The sequence below is a fragment of the Rhinatrema bivittatum genome, chromosome 2, assembly GCF_901001135.1.
Source record: "Rhinatrema bivittatum chromosome 2, aRhiBiv1.1, whole genome shotgun sequence".
NCBI classification, from domain to species: Eukaryota; Metazoa; Chordata; class Amphibia; order Gymnophiona; family Rhinatrematidae; genus Rhinatrema; species Rhinatrema bivittatum.
Genome location: NC_042616.1, coordinates 14006641 through 14028798, shown reverse-complemented (window position 1 = coordinate 14028798; position 22158 = coordinate 14006641). Strand labels below are relative to the sequence as shown.

Here is a 22158-nt window from a genome sequence, read left to right as displayed (position 1 = left end):
ACTGCATAAAAACTTTCTGATAATCCCTCTGTTCTGAAACTAATAATGGCTCTGCTTATTGCAGCCATTCCTTTGCAGAATTTTGTCAATAATTGAACATTAAATACTTATTTGACATCCCCTACAACACCACAGGGCAAGCCATTGTGGAGAGAGCCAATCATACCCTTAAGAGCTCTGGACCAAACAAAAAGAAAAAGGGGATTGCCCCTGGATTTTCCCCCTGAACAAAGTATTGTTTACTTTAATTCACAAAGTATTGTTTACTTTAATTCATCTAAACATATCAGGTTCACATAAGACACAGCCATGAGTAATCATTATGGGACTAGGGTTAGTCACCCACCGCCATCAGTTTTGTATAGAATTTAATGTCTGGTACGGTCCCGTTCCCTTAAAATGGGGAACGAGGATATGTTTCTCTGCTTGCTTCCACAGGTATCAAGCCGTGGAAAGATGGAAAGGTGTCCAGGTCTACAGGACCCGATCCCAACTTCTCCATGAGCCTCCACAGCCCTCAGAAGGACAGAGATCGGACTCCTTGCAAAAAGCAGCACCACATGACCTGGGGACTGATCAAGGCCCTATCCAACCAATCTGCACAACTCTTAGAACAGCAAGGCCTTGAGAAAACTCCAGAGAACTTGTTGGCCGCTTTTTCTTGCCTGAATGCCAACTCATTAACAATTGTGTTCTGCATCCTCATCTTTTGCCTTATTTCTCCAGCTATGGCGATTTCAGAACAAGGACTCTGACAGAACAACATGCACAGAACTTTTCACACCTGTTGAATCGAACAGACTGTTGGATCTGCACACACATGCCAACCCAAGCCTGCGGAGAACTACTGATGCATGCTGTACCATTTAACCTTACAGTATGGACTAATTATCCTTTACAGAGAGGTTTTCATTAACTCTCCAGTTAATAATACCATACTACACATTGGTAGCTGTATTCAAGAGACTGCCGTCTTTGTTGGGACTATGATACAGGGGATGGAAAGGGAATTCAGGTGGGAAATATCCATATTGTAAACTGAACTTTTGTATTAATCACTGAACACTTGCATAGTTATACCACATATGTATGCAATTGGCAGATTTCAGGATGTGCAGTGGGAGACCCAAGCAAGTCACAGAAAGTATAGAGGGGATGAAGGATTTACCTTTTGTAGTTATATAGCCCAAATGATAACCAATGACATGTCCACTAATCTGTTAGGAAACATATGGATGTTATGTGGGCGTAGAGCATATATGTACATTTCCCCGAGATGGATAGACAGATGCACTTAGGCTACATCCTCCCCTCATACTATGCAGTCAAAAATTTACCCAAGCAAGGCTCCGTAACAAAAGGGAGGCGATAAATAATCCCATAGAAAAGTATACAGAAACTCAGATAGCTAGAAGCCTGTTTCCCCCAATGGGAACAGATATGAATTACAGAGACTTACACATCCTAGCTAACTGGACGACTGCCATATTTAATCAGACAGTCCATGCATTAAAACTACTCACACAGAAGTTTCTCAGATTAGAGAAGTAGCATTACAGAACAGCTATACCTTAGAAGCTATTTAGCCTTAAAGGGTGGTGTTTGTGCATTAATTGGATCTCATTGCTGTGTGTACATATCAGATTATAAAGCAAACCTCACACATACCAAAGAGCAGATAGAAACCATGGTTGCTGATGCACCATTTTTCAGACAGAATACCAACTTCTTCTCCATGGGACTGGCTATGGTCCTGGCTCCCTGATATTTCTGGTCTCAAAAGGGTGATTTCTATTATAATTACTGTAATTAATTATTTGCCTGTGATGCTGTCTTCAGTGCATACCCAACCCTCATATCCATATTGAAACCTTTGCTCTCAGCCCGGATACAAAGATGTCTTGTAAGATGCCTAATAGGGAATCTTGAGCCCTGCAGCGTTGGCACACCACCTGCACCTGCTCTGGGTGATATGGAGATTCAGAAGCTCATCGGCAGCTGGCACACCACGTCGAATTATAGCTTTCTTTCTCTCCATAATCCCCCTTCCCCTATTTCCAGCCCATACCAAGACATAACAGATTTCAGTAAGGGTCTAAAGCTTTACTGAGCTGCCCTAAACAAAAACAGAAAGGGTGAGATGTGGGAAATATGCGCTTGCCAGCAAGCCATTTCATCAGGGTTAAACATTAACTTCCCTTCTCCCTGACATTTGCCTGAATAAAAGCATCACTTGTGCTTAAGTCTCTGCCTGGGAAAGGATACCTGTTGGCCCTGAATTCCTGGGGGAGGGGCTGGTGTTCCCTAGTCAGACAGGACAAAGTCAGGAGGTATAGATTTCAGCAGCCAATGATATGATCCGTGCACACCCCCTGAGCCAAAGCCAATGGTGTAATGACTCTTCTGTTGCTATGGGAAAGTAGCCAATCATGTATGACACATCATCTGCCTTTGTATGAATGTACAATAAAAGGAAAAGGCTCCTGAGGGCAAACCCTCTTTGCCTTCTCTCTTCCTGCCTGCCATGAAAGCTGTCTGAAGCCTCTTCATTACTCCTACAATTTCTGGTGTGAGATTAGTATATAGTATTAATGAAGGTTTTCTCTCACTCAGTACAAGACAATGGTCTCTCTCCTGTGTGGATTTTCTGGTGTGAGATTAGTATACAGTTATTAATGAAGGTTTTCTCTCACTCAGTACAAGACAATGGTCTCTCTCCTGTGTGGATTTTCTAGTGTGAGATTAGTATATAGTTATTAATGAAGGTTTTCTCACACTCAGTACAAGACAATGGTCTCTCTCCTGTGTGGATTTCTGGTGTGAGATTAGTATATAGTTATTAATGAAGGTATTCTCACACTCAGTACAAGACAATGGTCTCTCTCCTGTGTGGATTTCCTGGTGTGAGATTAGTATATAGTTATTAATGAAGGTATTCTCTCACTCAGTACAAGACAATGGTCTCTCTCCTGTGTGGATTTCCTGGTGTGAGATTAGTATATAGTTATAATGAAGGTTTTCTCACACTCAGTACAAGACAATGGTCTCTCTCCTGTGTGGATTTCTGGTGTGAGATTAGTATATAGTTATTAATGAAGGTTTCTCACACTCAGTACAAGACAATGGTCTCTCTCCTGTGTGGATTCTTGGTTCGAGATTAGTATATATTTATTAATGAAGGTTTTCTCACACTCAGTACAAGACAATGGTCTCTCTTCTGTGTGGATTTCTGGTGTGAGATTAGTATATAGTTATTAATGAAGGTTTTCTCACACTCGTAAGACAATGGTCTCTCTCCTGTGTGGATTTTCTGGTGCGAGATTAGTATATAGTTATTAATGAAGGTTTTTCTCACACTCAGTACAAGACAATGGTCTCTCTCTGTGTGGATTTTCTGGTGTGAGATTAGTATATAGTTATTAATGAAGGTTTTCTCACACTCGGTTTACAAGACAATGGTCTCTCTCATGTGTGGATTTTCTGGTGTGAATTAGTATAGTTATTAATGAAGGTATTCTCACACTCAGTACAAGACAATGGTCTCTCTTCTGTGTGGATTTTCTGGTGTGAGATTAGTATATAGTTATTAATGAAGGTTTTCTCACACTCAGTACAAGACAATGGTCTCTCTCCTGTGTGGATATTCTGGTGTGAGATTAGTATATAGTTATTAATGAAGGTTTTCTCACACTTGCTTCTGCTCTGGAGGGGCAGTAAGTAATAAAATAAAATTTATTTTTATTTGTTTATTTATGGCTTTTTTATACCAACATTCATGATACCAATCATATCATATCGGTTTACAAGAAACAATGGTGAAAAAAACATTAACATAACATCAACATGAACAATAGGCGAAGAGAGAACAAGTGAACGAAAGTTACAATAAACAGGGGTACATGAACTGGGAGGAGGAAGAGCCTGAGACATGGCTAACTCACAGGTCTATCCTGTAAAGTGCGGCCGCGTTTACCCTGCTCCTAAGCCGCATTCTACTCACTTTCCGGCCGCGTTATCCCTTCCTGCGATCCCCAATCCACTTTAACCTACTCCTACCTAACCGCGTCCTAAAATCCCCGGCCAACCCCTTCCGCACGCGGCATGTATATTGCATGCAAACGAGCGAATTAGCTATTCCCTAGCATCCCGTAACCCGCGCCCCGACTATCGCTATCTTTCCCTGCCATTTTGCCGCGCGTTTAACCTGCTAACTTAAACTACCCTACCTACCCTCCCCCTGCGGTAGAGGCAGGGTAAGGGTAGGTGGCAAGCTTTCCCCCAGCCCCCGCTCACCTGCCCCGGCCGCGATCATGGGTGCCAGTCTCCGGGCAGCCCCACTCCTCTCCCCTCCTCCCGAAGCAAAAAAAAAAAAAGCGAAAAAAAACGTAAAAGCAAAAAGTAGTCGGCTTCGTACTGCCAGCCCCTTCTTCCCTCCTCCCGGAGCAAGGCTGCTTTTCGCGCCCTGCTTCGGGAGGAGGGAAGAAGAGACAGTGACAGTGTGAAGCGGCAAAGCGACTTACTTTAGGCCCGGTCGGACCTCTCCTGCCTCCGCTGCGCGACTTACTTTTTTTGAAGCCGTCCGGCCATCACGTATCGTGGCTCCCCTGCCTCCCGGGGAAGATGGATGCCAGCACGGGGGAAAGCGGCCCCTGTGCATGCAATTGGCCGCTCAATACGTGACGTCACATGCCGTGACGCCAAACGTCGTGACGTCACGTCTTCAGCGGCCAATTGCATGCCCAGGGGCGCTTTCCCCCGTGCTGGCATCCATCTTCCCCGGGAGGCAGGGGAGCCACGATACGTTCTTCTTGATGGCCGGACGCCTGCAAAAAGTAAGTTGCTTCGCCGCTTCGTACTGCCAGTCCCTTCTTCCCTCCTCCCGGAGCAAGGCTGCTTTTCGCGCCCTGCTTCGGGAGGAGGGGAGGCGGGACTGGCAGTCCCGACTTCCTGGTATCTGTCATTTCAAATGACATTTGAAATGACAGATACCAGCGTGGCGTGAAGCGTTAGGCCCGCACCCAGGATACTGTATAGGCGCTCTATCCAGTAAAATGGTTGCGCGGGCCTAACGCTTCATGGAGCCTTCTTAGGCGTGGTTTACATTTGCATAAAATTATTGTTCAGGATCGAGCGGTAGGTGAGCTGCACTGTGCGGGCGGCAACTGCGGTGCCCCGGGCACTAACGCAGCTCTTCCTACCGCTCGGTACTGGATAGACCTGTCAGAGATAAAATAGTAGTCGCAATTCAGGATTATAAAAAACATGTACTTAGGGACTGGATTATTTCAAATATATAAATATCATATACTCAGGGCTGTAATAATATCAAATGCTCCTGACTAAATAGTGTCAGTTCATAAAACTCGGGACTGATTAATGTACAGTCAGAAGCCAAGTCAGGGATGTGGTATGTCGACTGGAAAACCATGGTGAGTTATTATAGTTGTGGCGGTCATAGATCGGGGAAGGCTTGAAGAAAGCCAAGTCTTGAGTTTCTTTCTGAAAGTCAGTATGCAAGGTTCTTGTCTAAGTTCTGGGGGCATGGTGTTCCAGATGGTTGGAGCCACTGTCAAGAAGGCTCGACTTTGGTGGATGAGAGATGAGTGGATTTGGCTGGGAGGGGGGGGGTAGCGAGCCTTGTATGCTTCTCTGATGGGTCTAGAAGAGAAGTGCAACGTGAGTGGGTAGTATAAATCGATGGGTGTTCTGTTGTAAATGGTTTTATGGATGATGGTGAGACACTTGTGAAGAATTCTAAAGTTTACTGGGAGCCAATGCAGGTTTTTTAGGATGGGTGTAATGTGGTCTCTTCTGTTGGAGTTTGTTAAATTCTAGCGGCCGAATTTTGTAGCATCTGAAGTGGTTTGGTGGAAGAGGCGGGAAGGCCTAGCAGAATGGAATTGCAGTAGTCTAATTTGGAGAATATAATGGCTGGAGTACCGATCTGAAGTCTTGAAAGTACAGTAGCGGTTTGAGTCTTTTTAGTACCTGAAGTTTGAAGAAGCAGTCTTTGGTTGTGTTTGTGATGAATTTTTTTAGATTTAGCTGGTTATCAATTATAACTCCGAGGTCTCTTGCTTGGCTGACCAGGGTGTTGTGTGACTTGAATGTATGTTATCATTGTGGTTGAGAGATATAAGGAGCATTTCTGTCTTAGACGTGTTAAGAACAAGGTTTAAGGTGGTAAGGAGGTTGTTGATATCTTGGAGGCAGTTGTCCCAGAACTTCAGTGTTTTTGTGAGGGATTCGGTTATTGGGATCAGGATTTGGACATCGTCGGCATAGATAGTGTTTGAGTTTAAGATTCGTAAGCAGCTGGCAAAGGGGGAGAAGGTATAGGTTGAAAGTGTAGGAGACAGAGAGGAGCCCTGTGGGGACACCTCTTGTAGTGTTGATGAGCGGGGATTCCTTGTTGTTGATCTTTACTTTGTATCCTCTGTTCGTGAGAAAGGAGTCAAACCATTTGAAGGCCGTACCTGTTATCCCGATGTCCGAAAGTCTTTTAAGAGAGTGAGTGATTCACCGTGTCGAATGCTGCCGAGATGTCGAGGCGTATTAGAAGGAAGGAGTGACCGGAGTCCATGCCCATGATGAGATGATCTGTGAGGGAGATGAGGAGGGATTCGGTGCTTAGAGCTCTGCAAAATCCATATTGCGATGTGTGGAGGATGTTGTGATCTTCCAGGTATTCTGATAATTGGCTTGTTGACAATTTTTTCTATGATCTTTGCCAGAAAGGTAGGTTGGAGATGGGGCGGAAGTTGTTGAGTTCTCTAGGATCTAGATTTGCTTTCTTAAGAAGGGGTTTGAGGGTGGCAATTTTTAGGACGTCCGGGAAGATTCCTTGAGATAGTGAGCAGTTTATGATGTCAGCTAGGTACTTGGAGATGGAGTCTGGCACCAATAGACGAGTTGGTTGGGATTTGGTCTAGGGGGTGGTAGGAGGGTTTCATTTTCTTATAAGGGATTCAATTTCCAGAGCAGAGGTGAGCTCAAATGAATCCAGTGAGGGTCCGGAATTTGAGGGGGGGGGGGGGGGGGGGGGGGGGGGGGGGGGGGCTGGAGAGTGAGAGAAGTAGAATTGACAGGCAGGAGAGTTAGTAAGTTAGATATTTTGTTGTGGAAGAAATTGCCAGTTCGCTTTTGCTTTTGCTTGCGCTTGTTCGTCTGGGATGCATGGGGTAGCTGTTTTAGGAGCTCTGAAACATAGGAGAATAGGGCCTTAGGATCAAAGACGAGATCATGTATTCTGTGACCGTAGAAATCTTTTTTGCTCGGTGAGTGGTGTTTCTGTATATGTGTAGGGTTGATTTGTATGCATTCAGTGTGCTCGGGCACGGGGTCCTTGCGCCATTTGTTTTCTCTTTGTCTTAGGATTCGTTTAAGTTCTCTAAGTTCATCAGAGAACAATGGTTGTTTCCTGTTAGGCGTCTCTTGATTCTTCTGGTTGCCTGAGGGCATACTTTGTTTGCTATTGATTCTGTGATATTAAGCCATGAGCGGAGTGCCGAGTTAGGGTCAGAGACTTCTAGTTTGTGTAGTTCCTTTGTTAGATGCTCGCTGAGGACTTCTGAGGAGCAAGATTTTCTGTAGTGAACTGTAGTTGAGTGGGTTGTGCTTTGGGGTTTTCCTTGCTTGTGAGGGTGGTGGTAATCAGTGAGTGGTCAGACCAGGGGGGGTGGAGGGTGAAAACTGGAGTTGATGAAGATGAGGTCCAGTATATGCCCTGCTTTATGGGTGGGCTTGTTGATGATTTGTGTGAAGCCCATGGCCTTGAGAGAGGTGAGGAATGCTTCGCAGTTAGTAGAGAGTGGGGATGAATCAACATGGAGGTTGAAGTCCCCTAATATCAGAGCGGGGGCATCTAGGTTGACATGTTTGGCAATGATTTCAACTACGGGTGAGGGCGTCTGTGTCCAGGAGACCAGGTGGGGCGTAGATCAGGAGGATTTGTAAATGGTCGGATTTAAACAGGCCTAGTTCTAATTTAGAGGCTGACTTAATTGGTTGAAGAGTAAGCCTGAGTTCCTTTTTGGCCGCAAGGAGCAAGCCGCCACCTCTTTTTTTCTGTCTGGGAAGAGAGAAGATGTCGTATTGATGAGAGGGTAGTTGGTTTATCAGGGCTGCATCTGTCGGTTTAAGCCAGGTTTCTGTTATGGCGCAGATGTCTGGGTTTGCGTCTAGGAGATAATCATTTAGAATGTGTGATTTTTTTGTGATCGATTGAGCGTTAAAAAGAGATACCGAGAGTAGTGCAAGACCCAGTAGTTGGGTGAGAGGCGAGGACCATGATCGGGATAAGAGATCTAGTGGTACGTGTCCGGAGTAATGTAAGAGCTTTTTCCCTGGTAAGGGCGCTGTGGTGGAGGATGGGGATTGGGTATCCTTGTGTCATGTTCCACTTGTGTTCTGGCTGGTCGGGCTTGGATGAGCGTCTGTTGGAACGAAGGGGTTAGGTTGGGAAACCTGTGGAGCTGAAATTGGGAAAGTGAGTAGCTGGGTGTCCTGGTGAGCGTCTGTCTGCTGAGGGAGGTGAGTGATGGGTGGGTGTCCGTCTGTAGAAATCTGTCAGATTGTCGAGTGAGTGCGTTGCGTGTTCATCTGTTGTGTGGGTCCACTGGTTGTCCGTCTGTTGTGTGGGTCCACTGGTTGTCCGTCTGTGTGTGTGAGACCGCTGCGTGTTGGTCTGTAGAGTGAGTCTGTCGAGTGTTGATCTGCTGAGTGAAGGATCAAGGATGAATGAGTGCAGAGTATTTGTATGATGAAAAGATATGGAGTGGTTGAGTCTGTGAGTGCAAGACTGTGCTGACAGTATGGAGGGATGGGAGCCTTGCTTGGTGTTACTCCGGTGTGCACGAAATTTAGGGAAAGATAGATTAGGTTTAGGGGGTGGGGAGGAGAGGGGTAGAGGGAGGACATGTAGGTAGGGGGTAGGGAATGCTCTCCCACTTCGCTCCTTAATAAACTGGGAGGGAACAGGGGAAGGCCCGATAGCATCGCCTGATAGCATTACGAAGTTTTGCCACCTGCGCGTGCCACCTGCACACGCTGGGAATCACATGCACATGGATGGTCGGGTGCTGCTTTGAAAATCTACCCCTAAGTGTATGTTTAGCAAGGAAGTTTTACCCATGCTCAGGTCATGTAAATGGTTTGTAGTGGGGCAACTGCATTTTCTGGTGTTTTGAGAAATGTTGCTTCCTAATAAAGGACCTTCCATATTTAATGCATGAGAATGGCCTCTCCTATGTGTGAGTTTTTCATGTGTTTTGTGTGAGCGCCCTTCTGTGTGAAGCTTTTACTACATTCAGTACATGAGAATGCAACTCCAACATTACTCTCTGCATCAATGGTCCTGATGCAACTCCAACATTACTCTCTGCATCAATGGCAGGGGTGGCAGGAAATTAGAATCAAGCAGTTAACAACTGCCCCTGAATCAAGCAGTTACAACTGCCCCTGAATTTGGTGGTCAGTGAAACAGATAAGTATGGGAAAATAAGTGTAGGAGCTTGCTGGGCAGATTGGATGGGCCATTTGGTCTTTTTCTGCCATCATTTCTATGAGAATGGTTGCTCCCCCGTGTGGATTCTCATGTGTTTTGTGAGAGTACTCTTCTCAGTGAATCTTTTATTACATTCACTACATGAGAATGGTCGCTCCCCTGTGTGGATTCTCATGTGACTTGTGAGTTTACCCTTCACTGCGAAGCTTTTATTACATTCAGTACATGAGAATGGTCGCTCCCCTGTGTGGATTCTTATGTGACTTGTGAGTTCACCCTTCACTGCGAAGCTTTTATTACATTCACTACATGAGAATGGTCTCTCACCTGTGTGGATTTTCATGTGACTTGTGAGTTTACCCTTCACTGCGAAGCTTTTATTACATTCACTACATGAGAATGGTCGCTCCCCTGTGTGGATTTTCATGTGACTTGTGAGGACACTCTTCACAGTGAATCTTTTATTACATTCACTACATGAGAATGGTCGCTCCCCTGTGTGGATTCTCATGTGACTTGTGAGTTTACCCTTCACTGCGAAGCTTTTATTACATTCAGTACATGAGAATGGTCGCTCCCCTGTGTGGATTCTTATGTGACTTGTGAGTTCACCCTTTACTGCGAAGCTTTTATTACATTCACTACATGAGAATGGTCGCGCCCCTGTGTGGATTTTCATGTGACTTGTGAGGACACTCTTCTCAGTGAATCTTTTATTACATTCACTACATGAGAATGGTCGCTCCCCTGTGTGGATTTTCATGTGACTTGTGAGGACACTCTTCACAGTGAATCTTTTATTACATTCACTACATGAGAATGGTCGCTCCCCTGTGTGGATTCTCATGTGACTTGTGAGTTTACCCTTCCCTGCGAAGCTTTTATTACATTCAGTACATGAGAATGGTCGCTCCCCTGTGTGGCTTCTTATGTGACTTGTGAGTTTAACCTTCACTGTGAAGCTTTTATTACATTCACTACATGAGAATGGTCGCTCCCCTGTGTGGATTCTCATGTGTTTTGTGAGGGCACCCTTGCCAGTGAATCTTTTATTACATTCAGTACATGAGAATGGTCGCTCCCCGGTGTGGATTCTCATGTGTTTTGTAAGGGCACCCTTCTCAGTGAATCTTTTATTACATTCACTACATGAGAATGGTTGTTCACCTGTGTGGATTCTCATGTGTATTGTGAGGGTACCCTTCTGTGTGAAGCTTTTATTACATTCAGTACATGAGAATGGTTGCTCTGCTGTGTGGATTCTTATATGACTTGTGAGGGCACTCTTCCTAGTAAATCTTTTATTACATTCACTACATGAAAATAATCGCTCCCCTGTGTGGATTCTCATGTGTATTGTGAGGGTACCCTTCTGAGTGAAGCTTTTATTACATTCAGTACATGAGAATGGTCGCTCCCCTGTGTGGATTCTCATGTGACTTGTGAGTTTACCCTTCACTGCGAAGCTTTTATTACATTCAGTACATGAGAATGGTCGCTCCCCTGTGTGGATTCTCATGTGACTTGTGAGTTTACCCTTCACTGCGAAGCTTTTATTACATTCAGTACATGAGAATAGCCGCTCACCTCTGTGGATTCTCATGTGACTTGTGAGGACACTCTTCTGCGTGAATCTTTTATTACATTCACTACATGAGATTAGTCGCTCACCTGTGTGGATTCTCATGTGTCTTGTGAGGGCACCCTTCACAGAGAAGCTTTTATTACATTCAGTACATGAGAATGGTCTTTCACCTGTGTGGATGCGGTGGTGCAACATTAGCGTATGCTTACGAGTGAAGTTTTTCCCACACTCACTGCAGTTAAATGGTTCATATCCAGTGTGGATTGGCTGGTGTTGTGTGAGGTTTTTGTTCCTTACAAAAAATTTTCCACTTTTACTGCTTGAGAATGGTCTCTCTCCAGGGTGGATTTTGTGATGTAATTTTAGCTTATACTTACTAATTAAACTTTTCCTCCAATCACTGCAGGGGAAAGGTTTCTCTCTTTTATGTACGTTTAGGTGCACTTTGAGATTTTTCTTCTGACTGAAGCTTTTCCCACATTTAGTGCATAGAAATAGTTTTTGGAGTGGGTGGGATTTCTGGTGCAATATTAAATGCAATTTCTTACCAAAGCTTTTACCACAGGAGTCACACAGAAAGGATTTCTTCCCTTTCCCCTCCCTCTGGTGAAGGTCAGAAGTTTTTTGATCACTGTTAGTGCTCTGGAAGGGTCTCTCTGTGCTCACGTGTCTCTGAGGTTCAGGGATGACTTTGACCTCCATCTCAGATGCAGTGACTTCATCCCGTGAGACTCCTGCAGGGTCTCTCTGCTTCTTCTCTGACTCATGCTGACTATACTTTGTTTTGCTCCTCTCAGTCCCCTGCAAAACATGCACAAAGGCATTTCCTGATTCTCTTGGGATCAGTCCTTCTTCCATAGGATGTTGTTCTCGATTCTCCTCCTTTATGTGCTGTGTGACCTCATCACTTGCTGTTGATAGAAGAAGACATTAATCGTGCATTAGTCACCATGCAAATGGATCTGGGTTTCTGATCCTATAATCACTGCTCTGGCAGTGTCACACAGTGATAGAGCTGTGCCCTTCTGACCAAGCACTGGTAACCATGAAAAACTTCTAACAATGGGGTTTGCACCAAAATCCTTATGAGATGAGCTCCTAAATATGTATAACCTAGAGGAGAAGAGAAAGGGGGAGATATGATAGAGACACTTACATACCTGAAAGGTAATAATGCTCAAGAAGTAAACTTCTTTAATGGAAAATAATTTGTACAGCAAAGGTTCCAAGGGAGGAGACTAGAAATAATATCAAGAGATATATTTTCTTCACAGAAAGTGTGGTGGATGCCTGGAATTATCTTCCCACAGTGTTGGAGATGAAAACAATAACAGAATATAAAAAATAACAGCGGGATAAACACAAAAGAAAGAGATGGAGAGAATGAGAGATCAGAGGTCATGAACATAGGTGAGCTTGCTGGAAACAGAGCAGATACTCCATAGATAAAACCTGAGAGGGAGAGAAGAGGGAGGAGAGTGGGGGTAGGATAAGCCTGGAGGGGAAGGATGAGAGTTACCATGGAGGGACAGGACTGAGATTGATATTCAGAGAAGGGCAGGTGTGATGACAGTAAAAACAGTGAGATTCTCTTAGGGTGAGAGGTGATGGCTTAATGAGAGGAAGAAATCTTTGTAAAGCAATGGACAAAGCAGAAGACAGAATGGCCGAGGAGGTGGAGAATATGGGAGGCTAACAGGGCACCTGATGTTCCCTTTGGGTACTTGCCAGGTTCTTATGGCCTGGATTGGCCACTGTTGGAAACAGGATGCTGGGCTTGATGGACCTTTGGTCTGACCCAGTATGGCATGTTCTTATGTTCTTAATGGACAGAAGTGGGGAATGAGATTGGGTAGGGTCAGCATCAGGAAGAGGAAGGAGAATGGATCCATAGGTAGGGGAGAAGGGAAAAATGGCCATGAGCCAGTTAGAAGGATGCAGACAAGCTGAAACCTCCCTCTTATATCAGTGCAGGGCTAAGTATGTCACAGGGTAATGACAGTCATGAAGCAAGCTCAGTCCTCTTGTATCCTGCTGTTCATATTCAGCTAATTGTAAAACAAGAAACTACACGACCGTACGTGCACCTGGGGGCGAGTGAGCAAAGATACGCTGGAGTTTTAAATCACGTGCACAAGTACATGTGTATGATGTAAAATACGCCCAGCATGTGTACTCGAGCAGATGTAAAGCACATTTCTGCCTTAAGAATCTGTCGGCTTTAACACATATAGGGAAGAGGATTTTAAAACCTGCTCAAGGTAAAGCCATTCCCAGTTTTACCCATTAGCCCACCAGTTTGCCCAGTCTCTCTCGGGGTCATCCAGACCCTTCCAGTTCTTCATCCTGAACTTCCCCCAGTTGAGCAAGACCCTCACCCTATCGTGTTAGTCCTAAAAAGTTATTTCTGCAGACTTACACCTCATCAGGAGCAGCAGGAAATATACGCAGCTAACAGTGCACCACGAGCAGCGGCCGCCGGATTTACACACTGAACTGCTGGCGTCGCCCCTTTTTAGCACGAGCAAGTAATTAGCAGCTTTTGAAATTCATGTCGCTCACGTTCGGCCACGTATTCATCTTTTAGTGTGAGTAACGCTTTTAAAATTTGGCCCATTCAGTTCTGTATCCTGGTCCTGCTGCTGAGGGCTCAGTCAAGTCCCTTGAGAAACTTTGTGGATGCTCCCCACAGGTGCCTCATGTAAGACATCTGAGATAAATTCCTAGACTGCCTCGCAGGGGCCGGTCTCACGTGAAAAGATCCAAACAACCAATCTCAGGTGCCAGCTCAGACACAGAGCAATGCTGGACCTGGAGTCAGGAGAAAAGTCACAAACACCTTCAGTAAATCAGCCCTCGAGTCCACTTAACATGCAGATAATGCAATTTTTACCTAGGGAGATGAGGGTCTCATAATTCTCCTTCATCACCTCTCTGTAAAGCTCCTTCTGCCCTTCATCTAAATACCCCCACTCCTCCTGGGAGAAATAGACAGCGATGTCCTCAAACGTCACCCGCACCTGAAACACAAACCAGAAACACTCAGAGACACGTGGAGGGGCTCAGCGTGCATTAGATCTCAGCTGGATTTATTATCCTAACATTTTATCATGGAACAGAGGACACCAGGACCCCTCTTCCCCAGGAAATGCCAGATTTGTTCCCTCTGTGTTGCCCCTACAATCAGTTTCGTCCATAGACCCCAAGGTTTTCAAATCAAACTGGAAAACATTCTCTAATACCAGAGATAGAGAATATGAAATGTCATTGCCTGGATAAATCACATTATAATAAAAAGGAAGCTATAAGAGCATTATCCAGAACATCTGGTTCTATTCCATCAGGAGGACTCACTGTGCTAAATCCTAACAGGGCAGGAAGAGTTTAGTGTCCTGGGCAGTGACATATCTCCCAATGTGATGTACGAGTTCTGTATTCAGGGGCGTTGCAAACAATGGCCACATAGGGATCGTGCCCCAAATCTCAAACAGCTGTTTGGTTTCCTTCTCTACAGGGAAAAGGAAAGGAGAAATTAATACTTACCTGATAATTTCCTTTCTTCCGCATTCAGGCAGGTCAATCCACACAAATGGGTTATGCACCTCTACCAGCAGGTGGAGACAGAGTAAAAGCCGATGTCAAGGACATATAGCCCTGTCCCAACATCAGCCTACAAGTATTCTCTGGAAAAGCCAAACTGTGGACAAACTGCTCATACTTCCAACCAATTGAGAACTCTGAGCTCAGTCACAAGAGCTAAGATTTACTAAGCTAAGGAGCTGGTCATGACACTTACCAATCCTGAAATGAGTAAGAGATATAATACTCAGCGTCGTCCGTACCTAGAAGACAAACTGAAAGCAAGATGGCAGCTGAGGGTGGATTGTGGATCAGCCTGCCTTCCTTTATTTTAAATTTTATCACATAAGTAGGAATTTCTCCTTCCTGTTCATTCAGGCAGGCCAATCCACATCAGTGGGATGTACCAAAGGTGCCCAGGAACCAAGCAACATCGCACATGCTAAGGCCGGCATCTTCCTGAACCCAAACGATCAATTGGAATGCCTGGAAGGTGCTTAAGGACGACTGCTGATGACTTCCATAATCCAATAACGGACCTTAGTTGCCCGCCCCGCTGGCTCACCCTGTATACCTTAGCCATGGAGCACAGTTGACCAGACTGACAGAGGATTAATAACCTCCAAGTACTGCATCAGGTGCCACCTGACAGCCAGGGCATGCAACAGACGATATTCACCCTCCTCTGTATTCCTCTCCAGTGTGCCAGGGAAATAAACAGAGTTAAATGAAATTCCGAAACCACTTTGGGCCAAAAGAAGGCAGAAATCCAAAGCTGTACTGCCCTCAGAGTCTCAGGCAGGAATGACTCACAGCAAGAAAAATCCTGCAGCTCGGAAACTCGACGTCCTGAGCAGATTACCCCTAAAAGAAACAGTCTTCAAGGTAAGTCTTTCAAGAAGAAGCTATGTTGCAGTTGAAAAGGTAGGACTCGTAAGGAATCCACAATCAGATTGTTACCATAAGGATACTGGTAGCCACAAGGGAGGACATAAGAACATAAAAACATGCCATACTGGGGTCAGACCAAGGGTCCATCAAGCCCAACATCCTGTTTCCAACAGTGGCCAATCCAGGCCATAAGAACCTGGCAAGTACCCAAAAACTAAGTCTATTCCATGTTACCATTGCTAGTAATAGCAGTGGCTATTTTCTAAGTCAACTTAATTAATAGCAGGTAATGGACTTCTCCTCCAAGAACTTATCCAATCCTTTTTTAAACACAGCTATACTAACTGCACTAACCACATCCTCTAGCAACAAATTCCAGAGTTTAATTGTGCATTGAGTGAAGAAGAACTTTCTCCGATTAGTTTTAAATGTGCCACATGCTAACTTCATGGAGTGTCCCCTAGTCTTTCTACTATCCGAAAGAGTAAATAACCGATTCACATCTACGTGTTCTAGACCTCTCATGATTTTAAACACCTCTATCATATCCCCCCTCAGTCGTCTCTTCTCCAAGCTGAAAAGTCCTAACCTCTTTAGTCTTTCCTCATAGGGGAGCTGTTCCATTCCCCTTATCATTTTGGTTGCCCTTCTCTGTACCTTCTCCATCACAATTATATCTTTTTTGAGATGCGGCAACCAGAATTGTACACAGTATTCAAGGTGCGGTCTCACCATGGAGCAATGCAGAGGCATTATGACATTTTCCGTTTTATTCACCATTCCCTTTCTAATAATTCCCAACATTCTGTTTGCTTTTTTGACTGCCGCAGCACACTGAACCGACATTTCAATGTTATCCACTATGACGCCTAGATCTCCCTTCTTGGGTTGTAGCCCCTAATATGGAACCTAACATTGTGTAACTATAGCATGGGTTATTTTTCCCTATATGCATTACCTTGCACTTATTCCACATTAAATTTCATCTGCCATTTTGATGCCCAATTTTCAGTCTCACAAGGTCTTCCTGCAATTTTCACAATCTGCTTATGATTTAACTACTCTGAACAATTTTGTATCATCTGCAAATGTGATTATCTCACTCGTCGTATTTCTTTCCAGATCATTTATAAATGTACAAGCCGTTAAGCCCGTTAAAACGGGCTACATCCCTGTCTCTCACCTCCCCCTCAATTCTCTCTCCCCTCCCTCTTCACCACCCCTACCTCCCTCCCTCACACTCACCCCACCCATCCTTCCCCACCCTCCCACTCCTCTCACTCAGTCCCCTCCCTCCCACTCAGTCTCACTCACTCCTCCCCCCTCTCTACCTCCCTCTCACTCTGTCCCACTCCCACCCTCCCCCCCTCTCTCCCTCACTCCCTCCCCCCCTCACTCTCCCTCACTCCCTCCCTCCCCCCTCTCTCCCTCCCTCTCACTTGTCCCACTCCCTCCCTCCCTCAGTCCCACTCCCTCCCTCAGTCCCACTCACTCTCTCCCCCCCTCACTCAGTCCCACTCCCTCCCTCCCTCTCAATCAGTCCACCTCCTCTCTCTCCTCCCCTCTCAGTCAGTCCCTCCCTCTCTCTCAGTCAGTCCCCTCCCTCTCTCTCTCCTCCCTCACTGCTGCCGCCCGTCTTCGCCGCCACCGCTGCGGCCCTGTCTCTCACCTCTCCCCCTTCCACTTACTCACATCCCCTGACTCTCACCTCTCCCTCATTCTCACTCTCCCCTCACTCTTCCCCACCCCCCTACCTCTCTCCACCACACTCACCCACTCAGTCCCTCCCACTCAGTCCCTCCCCCCAGTCTCTCTCTCGTCGTCCCTCCCACTCCCTCCCTCCCTCTCAGTCAGTCAGTCCCTCCCTCGCTACTGGCCGCCGCCCGCTGCCGGTACCGCCGCCATGTTTTTTGTTTTACGCTGCCTAAGGCCGACGTGCTCGCCCGCACATGCGCAGTAGAGCTGCTCTCTACTGTGCATTTGCGGCACGTCGGTCAAGCGTCGTTTATCTAGTTAGATTGAAAAGTATGGGTCCCAATACAGATCCCTGAGGCACTCCACTGCCCACTCCCTTCCACTGAGAAAATTGTCCATTTAATCCTACTCTCTGTTTCCTGTCTTTTAGCCAGTTTGCAATCCACTTCCTTCACGAACCAAGACACATCCGGTCGGGGAGACAAAAACCCACCAAGAACTCGGTTCTTATAACAGGTGACTGCTGCCACTTGAACCTTCAAGGAGTTAAGAACCAAGCCTTTAAGCAGTCTGTCCTGAAAAATTCCAAAATTAATCAAATTTCCACTTTGAGAGGCTGAGAACCTTGCTCCTCACATAAGTCCTCAAAAATTTGCCCAACTCTCACATAAGCCCAAGATATAGAAATATACATTTTTTTTTATTTTAGCCTGATGCAAAGTGAAAGCACTGCAGCAGAATAACCCTGCTTCAATAACTTGAGTCCTCTCAAGGGCAAAGTGTAAGAGAAAATTGACCCGGATTGTCATGAAGAATTGGTCCCTAAAGCCATACATCCTTCCCGGGCGGTAGCCTAAGAGGCCTGCCCACCAGCAGCCACTGCAGATTGGCACACCACAGCATTCGAGCCCAATCCGTAGCCACCAGAAGTAGGGTTTCTATTGCAATCTTTCAAACAATGATGCCCAGTAGTGGCCATGATGTGAAAACTCTCCGGCAGCCATGCCTGGATGAGAGCATCGATCCAACAACTTTCAGATCCCTTCTTCGACTAAAGAACTTTGGAAGCCTGAGCAAGACGGCCCTTACATTGCCCTTTCCAGTAATGTGGCAGGCTAATATATCTAAAAGATGTGCTCATGCTATGGCAGAGCAATATCTATCTCCTCTGTCAATTGTTAGGTTTGGTTCTAGACTGATAATGAATGAAATCCACAGTTACCACATTGGCTGACATTATCCTGCCCGCCTGAGTCTCTAAACACTCGACAGACATTTAGCTCAGCAGTCAAACTGCACGTGCTTACAAACTATTGAAGCTCCACTGATGATCCTCAGTGCTCCAGCGTCCTTGCACCAGCAACTCTTGACAATGAGCACCCCAACCTTGAAGGCTTGCATCTGTCATAAGCACTAACCCTTCTAGTGTTTCACAAGAAAATCCCTCCTTGAGATGGCAAGCGAAGCCACACCATGGAGTCCTGAGACTGCGGACTCCACCAGAACGCAACATGCTTTGAAGAGGCCTCAAGTGCTCTCTCACCCAGGGGACAACCTCGAAGGTGGCTGCCATCAAACCCAGTTTCTGAAGAAACATAAGCACACTGTTGGAGGAAAGGCCTTTTTCTGGGTTTAAACTCGAGCAATTGACTTCTAATACGACTCTCTGGCAGAAATCCTCTGCCCTGCTTCGTATCGAAATGAACACCGGGCTACTCCAATGTCTGAGACGGCTGTAAACCGCTTTCAGCCAAAGTTCACCACCCAGCCTTCTTGTAGTAGAGACTAACTTGCAAGGAGCCAGGTGAGTCTCTTCCATGCTTCTGGCCTGAATCAACCAATCACCCAGATATAGGTGGACCAGGATGCCGTTTTTCCATAAGGACGCCGCTAGCACCATGACCTTAAAGAACCTGGGTGCCAAGCCAGCCCAAAGAACAAGGCCTAACACTCATCATAATGTCCTAGAATGGCAACTTCAAGAACCATTGATGTTCCCTGCGAATGGGAATATACAGAAATACCTGCAGCAGATCTAGGGACATGAAAATTTCCCCAATTGCATTGCCAGTTATACAGAGAACAGTTTCCATACAGAAATGAGTTACCCGCAAATGTTAATTGAGTCCTTTGGGCCGAAAAGATCCCTCCTTTCTGGGTACGCCCAAAATAAATGGGATAGCAACCCGTGTTTTCTTGCAATCTGGGAACAGGAATTACAGCCTTCAAGCCCAACAGCCTCCTTAAGTTAGTCTCCACTGCCACCCTCTTCCGTAGGGATTTGCAGGGAGAAACCATAAAGGCCTCCAGAGGAAAGCAAACAAACACCAAAGTATAGCCTTTTCTTATCACTTCCCAAAGGCCCAACATGATCTGGACCTACCTCTGAAATAAGCGAGATAGATGTCCGCCCATCTCTGCCCAAGCAGGTGAGGCTGCAGATCTTCACTGTGAAGATCAAGGTACACTGTTCCCGGCGCCCACATTCTTCCCAGGCTTTCTGGGTCAAAAGGTCAAGACTCTGAAAAGTCGCTCCCCTATAAAGAGGAATACACCTGTATTCTCTAGCATGGCCTCTTGCCCCAAAGGGACACGCTGCCTGCTTGATACTCTCTGGCAAATGAAGGTCCTAGAACGCCTCTAATCTAAATGCCATTTTCTCCAACTCACTGCAATAAAAGAGAACCCTTAACGGGTAACTTCATGAGAGTAGACTTAGAAATTGTGTCTGCAGATTAATTTCACAGTCACAGCTGATGCCCAGCCAATGTTATGGAAGCCACCCTTCTGGCGGTAGTGCGAACAAGGTCCCAGTCTGCATCAATTAACGCAGCAGCTCCTGGTTTCATCACCACTTTGCTATTCAACTCTGCTTCAACAGTCTCCCAAGAGAGACGTAGACTAGCCCGAAGCACCAGAGAACAACAACAAGAGGCAAATAAGAAAATTATTCCTTACTTGCTAATTTTCGTTCCTGTAGTACCAAGGATCAGTCCAGACTGTGGGTTATGTCCCCCGTCCAGCAGATGGAGTCTGACAAGGCTTCGAAGGGTGCTGACATATCGACCAGTGCACCCTCTGCAGGAGCTCAGTGTAGAGTATATCAAAGCCAGAATAGTAAGATACGAAGGATGGATCAAGTGTCCCCAACCATAACAGAACATAAACTAGGGCAACACGTGCCATAACTGTAACTTGCAGAAAGAACCGTGAGACAGTCTCATAAGACGAGAAGAACAACGTGTTTCAGAATGAGCAGAGTAGATCGAGCAGGGAAGACCCTATAGACCCAGTAATCAAAGAGGTGGGCATCTGGACTGATCCTTGCTACTACAGGAACGAAAATTAGCAGGTAAGGAATAATTTTCTTTTCCCTGTACGTACCAGGATCAGTCCAGACGGTGGGATGTACCCAAGCTTCCCTACACCGGGTGGGCTCTTGAAAGCCCTGCTCGAATAACATGGTCACCAAAATGTCCGGAGGTGGACGACGGTAGGTGCAGCCGATAATGTCGCGCAAGGTGTGCAAAGACTTCCAAGTTGCCGCCCGGCAAATCTCCTGGGAGGAGACGGACTGCACCTCGGCCCAAAGGTAGACATTAATTTCTGCCGGCGCCGGGGAAGTGCACAGAAAAGCAGTAAAAACTGCTTTTCTGTGCACCCTCCGACTTAATATCATAGCGAAATTAAGTCGGAGGTCCTGAAAGTTAAAAAAAAGTTAAAAAAAAAAAAAAAAAAAAAAAAAAAAAAACTTAAAATGGGCCCACAGCTCGAAAACCGGACGCTCAATTTTGCCGGCGTCCGGTTTCCGAACCTGTAGCTGTCAGCAGGCTCGAGAACCAACGCCAGCAAAATTGAGCTCAGGTACCAGCTGCAGCCACCCCTACTTCACTGGCATTCCTGCGTAGCTGTCGACCTCCTTTGTTGACACGTTGCCATCGTGGGGCAGCTGGTTTAGAGCTGGAAGGTCCCAGGTCCTTTGGCGCTGGTAGTTCCACCGAGAGTCCCAGTTCTTTTAGGACCTGCACTGCGGTATCCAGAGTGCGGGCTTTGTAGGATTTCCCTTCCACCTGAAACCACAAGCTAAAAGGAAAGAGCCATCTATAGTGTATTGATGCATTGGTAAGTGCGGAGGTGACCGGACGATAAGATAAGCGCTTGCATAGGGTGCTAGAGGCCAAATCCGCATAAATGGAGATCTCGTTTCCTTCCCAAATCCACACTCTTTGTCGCCTGGCTGCCGCTGCAAGTTTTTCTTTGTACACAAATGAGTGAAAGCAGACCACAATATCGCGTGGGCGATTTCCAACGTTGGGTCCCAGCGACCTATGCGCTCGTTCAATCTGTGGATCAAGACAGTGCCCCCATCTTCGTTCTCTGGACCACCGATAATCATTTGACAGATTTTTTGAATGAGGAGTACACAATCCTGGTACTCCTCTTTTTCAGGGACGCCCTTAAAGCGGAGATTGCAGCGTCTGGACCTGTTCTCCAGGTCTTCAAGCTTATCCTCCAAATCTGTCTGTGCTGATTTTAAACCTGCAACCTCCACATTTTGGAGCTGCCATCGCTCCTCCTGCTCGTCCAGCCGCGTGTCCTCCTCGTCCAATCTGCGGCCTAAGGCCACATGGTCCTCTCATCTCTTGCAGCGTTTCGGTTATCTCATTTTTAAATACCTTAATGTCTTTCCGCAGCTCCATAAACCAGGAACGCATTTCTGAGCGCAGAGGCCGATCCAAATCCAGGAGTTCTGGATTAGTCCCTTCAGTCTCCGAGTCCTCCGACTCAGCAGCCGCCGCCATTTTGTAGTCTGTGGGGTCTGGGGCTTCACCACTTTTAATATATGAATATTTTTTAAAGTCCACCATTTTTTTCTTCTGTGCCATGTTCCCACCGGTATCCA

The 22158-nt window shown here is 46.0% G+C and overlaps 1 protein-coding gene and 1 long non-coding RNA gene across 2 annotated transcripts in view; both read right to left on the bottom strand.

The window, feature by feature from the left end:
• Positions 1 to 9626: 9626 nt before the first annotated feature.
• On the bottom strand, positions 9627 to 14037 carry LOC115083566 (oocyte zinc finger protein XlCOF6-like; the record flags this gene model as incomplete). The annotated part of the gene is made up of 2 exons (XM_029587463.1): positions 13984 to 14037; positions 9627 to 12001 (listed from the first exon to the last, which is right to left on the bottom strand). Coding segments are annotated over exons 1-2 (2409 nt in total), but the record flags the coding sequence as incomplete, so codon positions are not given.
• Positions 14038 to 14051: 14 nt separating this feature from the next.
• Positions 14052 to 22158, bottom strand: part of LOC115083567 — a 29212-nt gene continuing 21105 nt past the window's right edge. The window contains exon 3 of the long non-coding RNA XR_003854358.1: positions 14052 to 14110. This is a non-coding gene — a long non-coding RNA (uncharacterized LOC115083567). The remainder of the gene's footprint in view (positions 14111 to 22158) is intronic.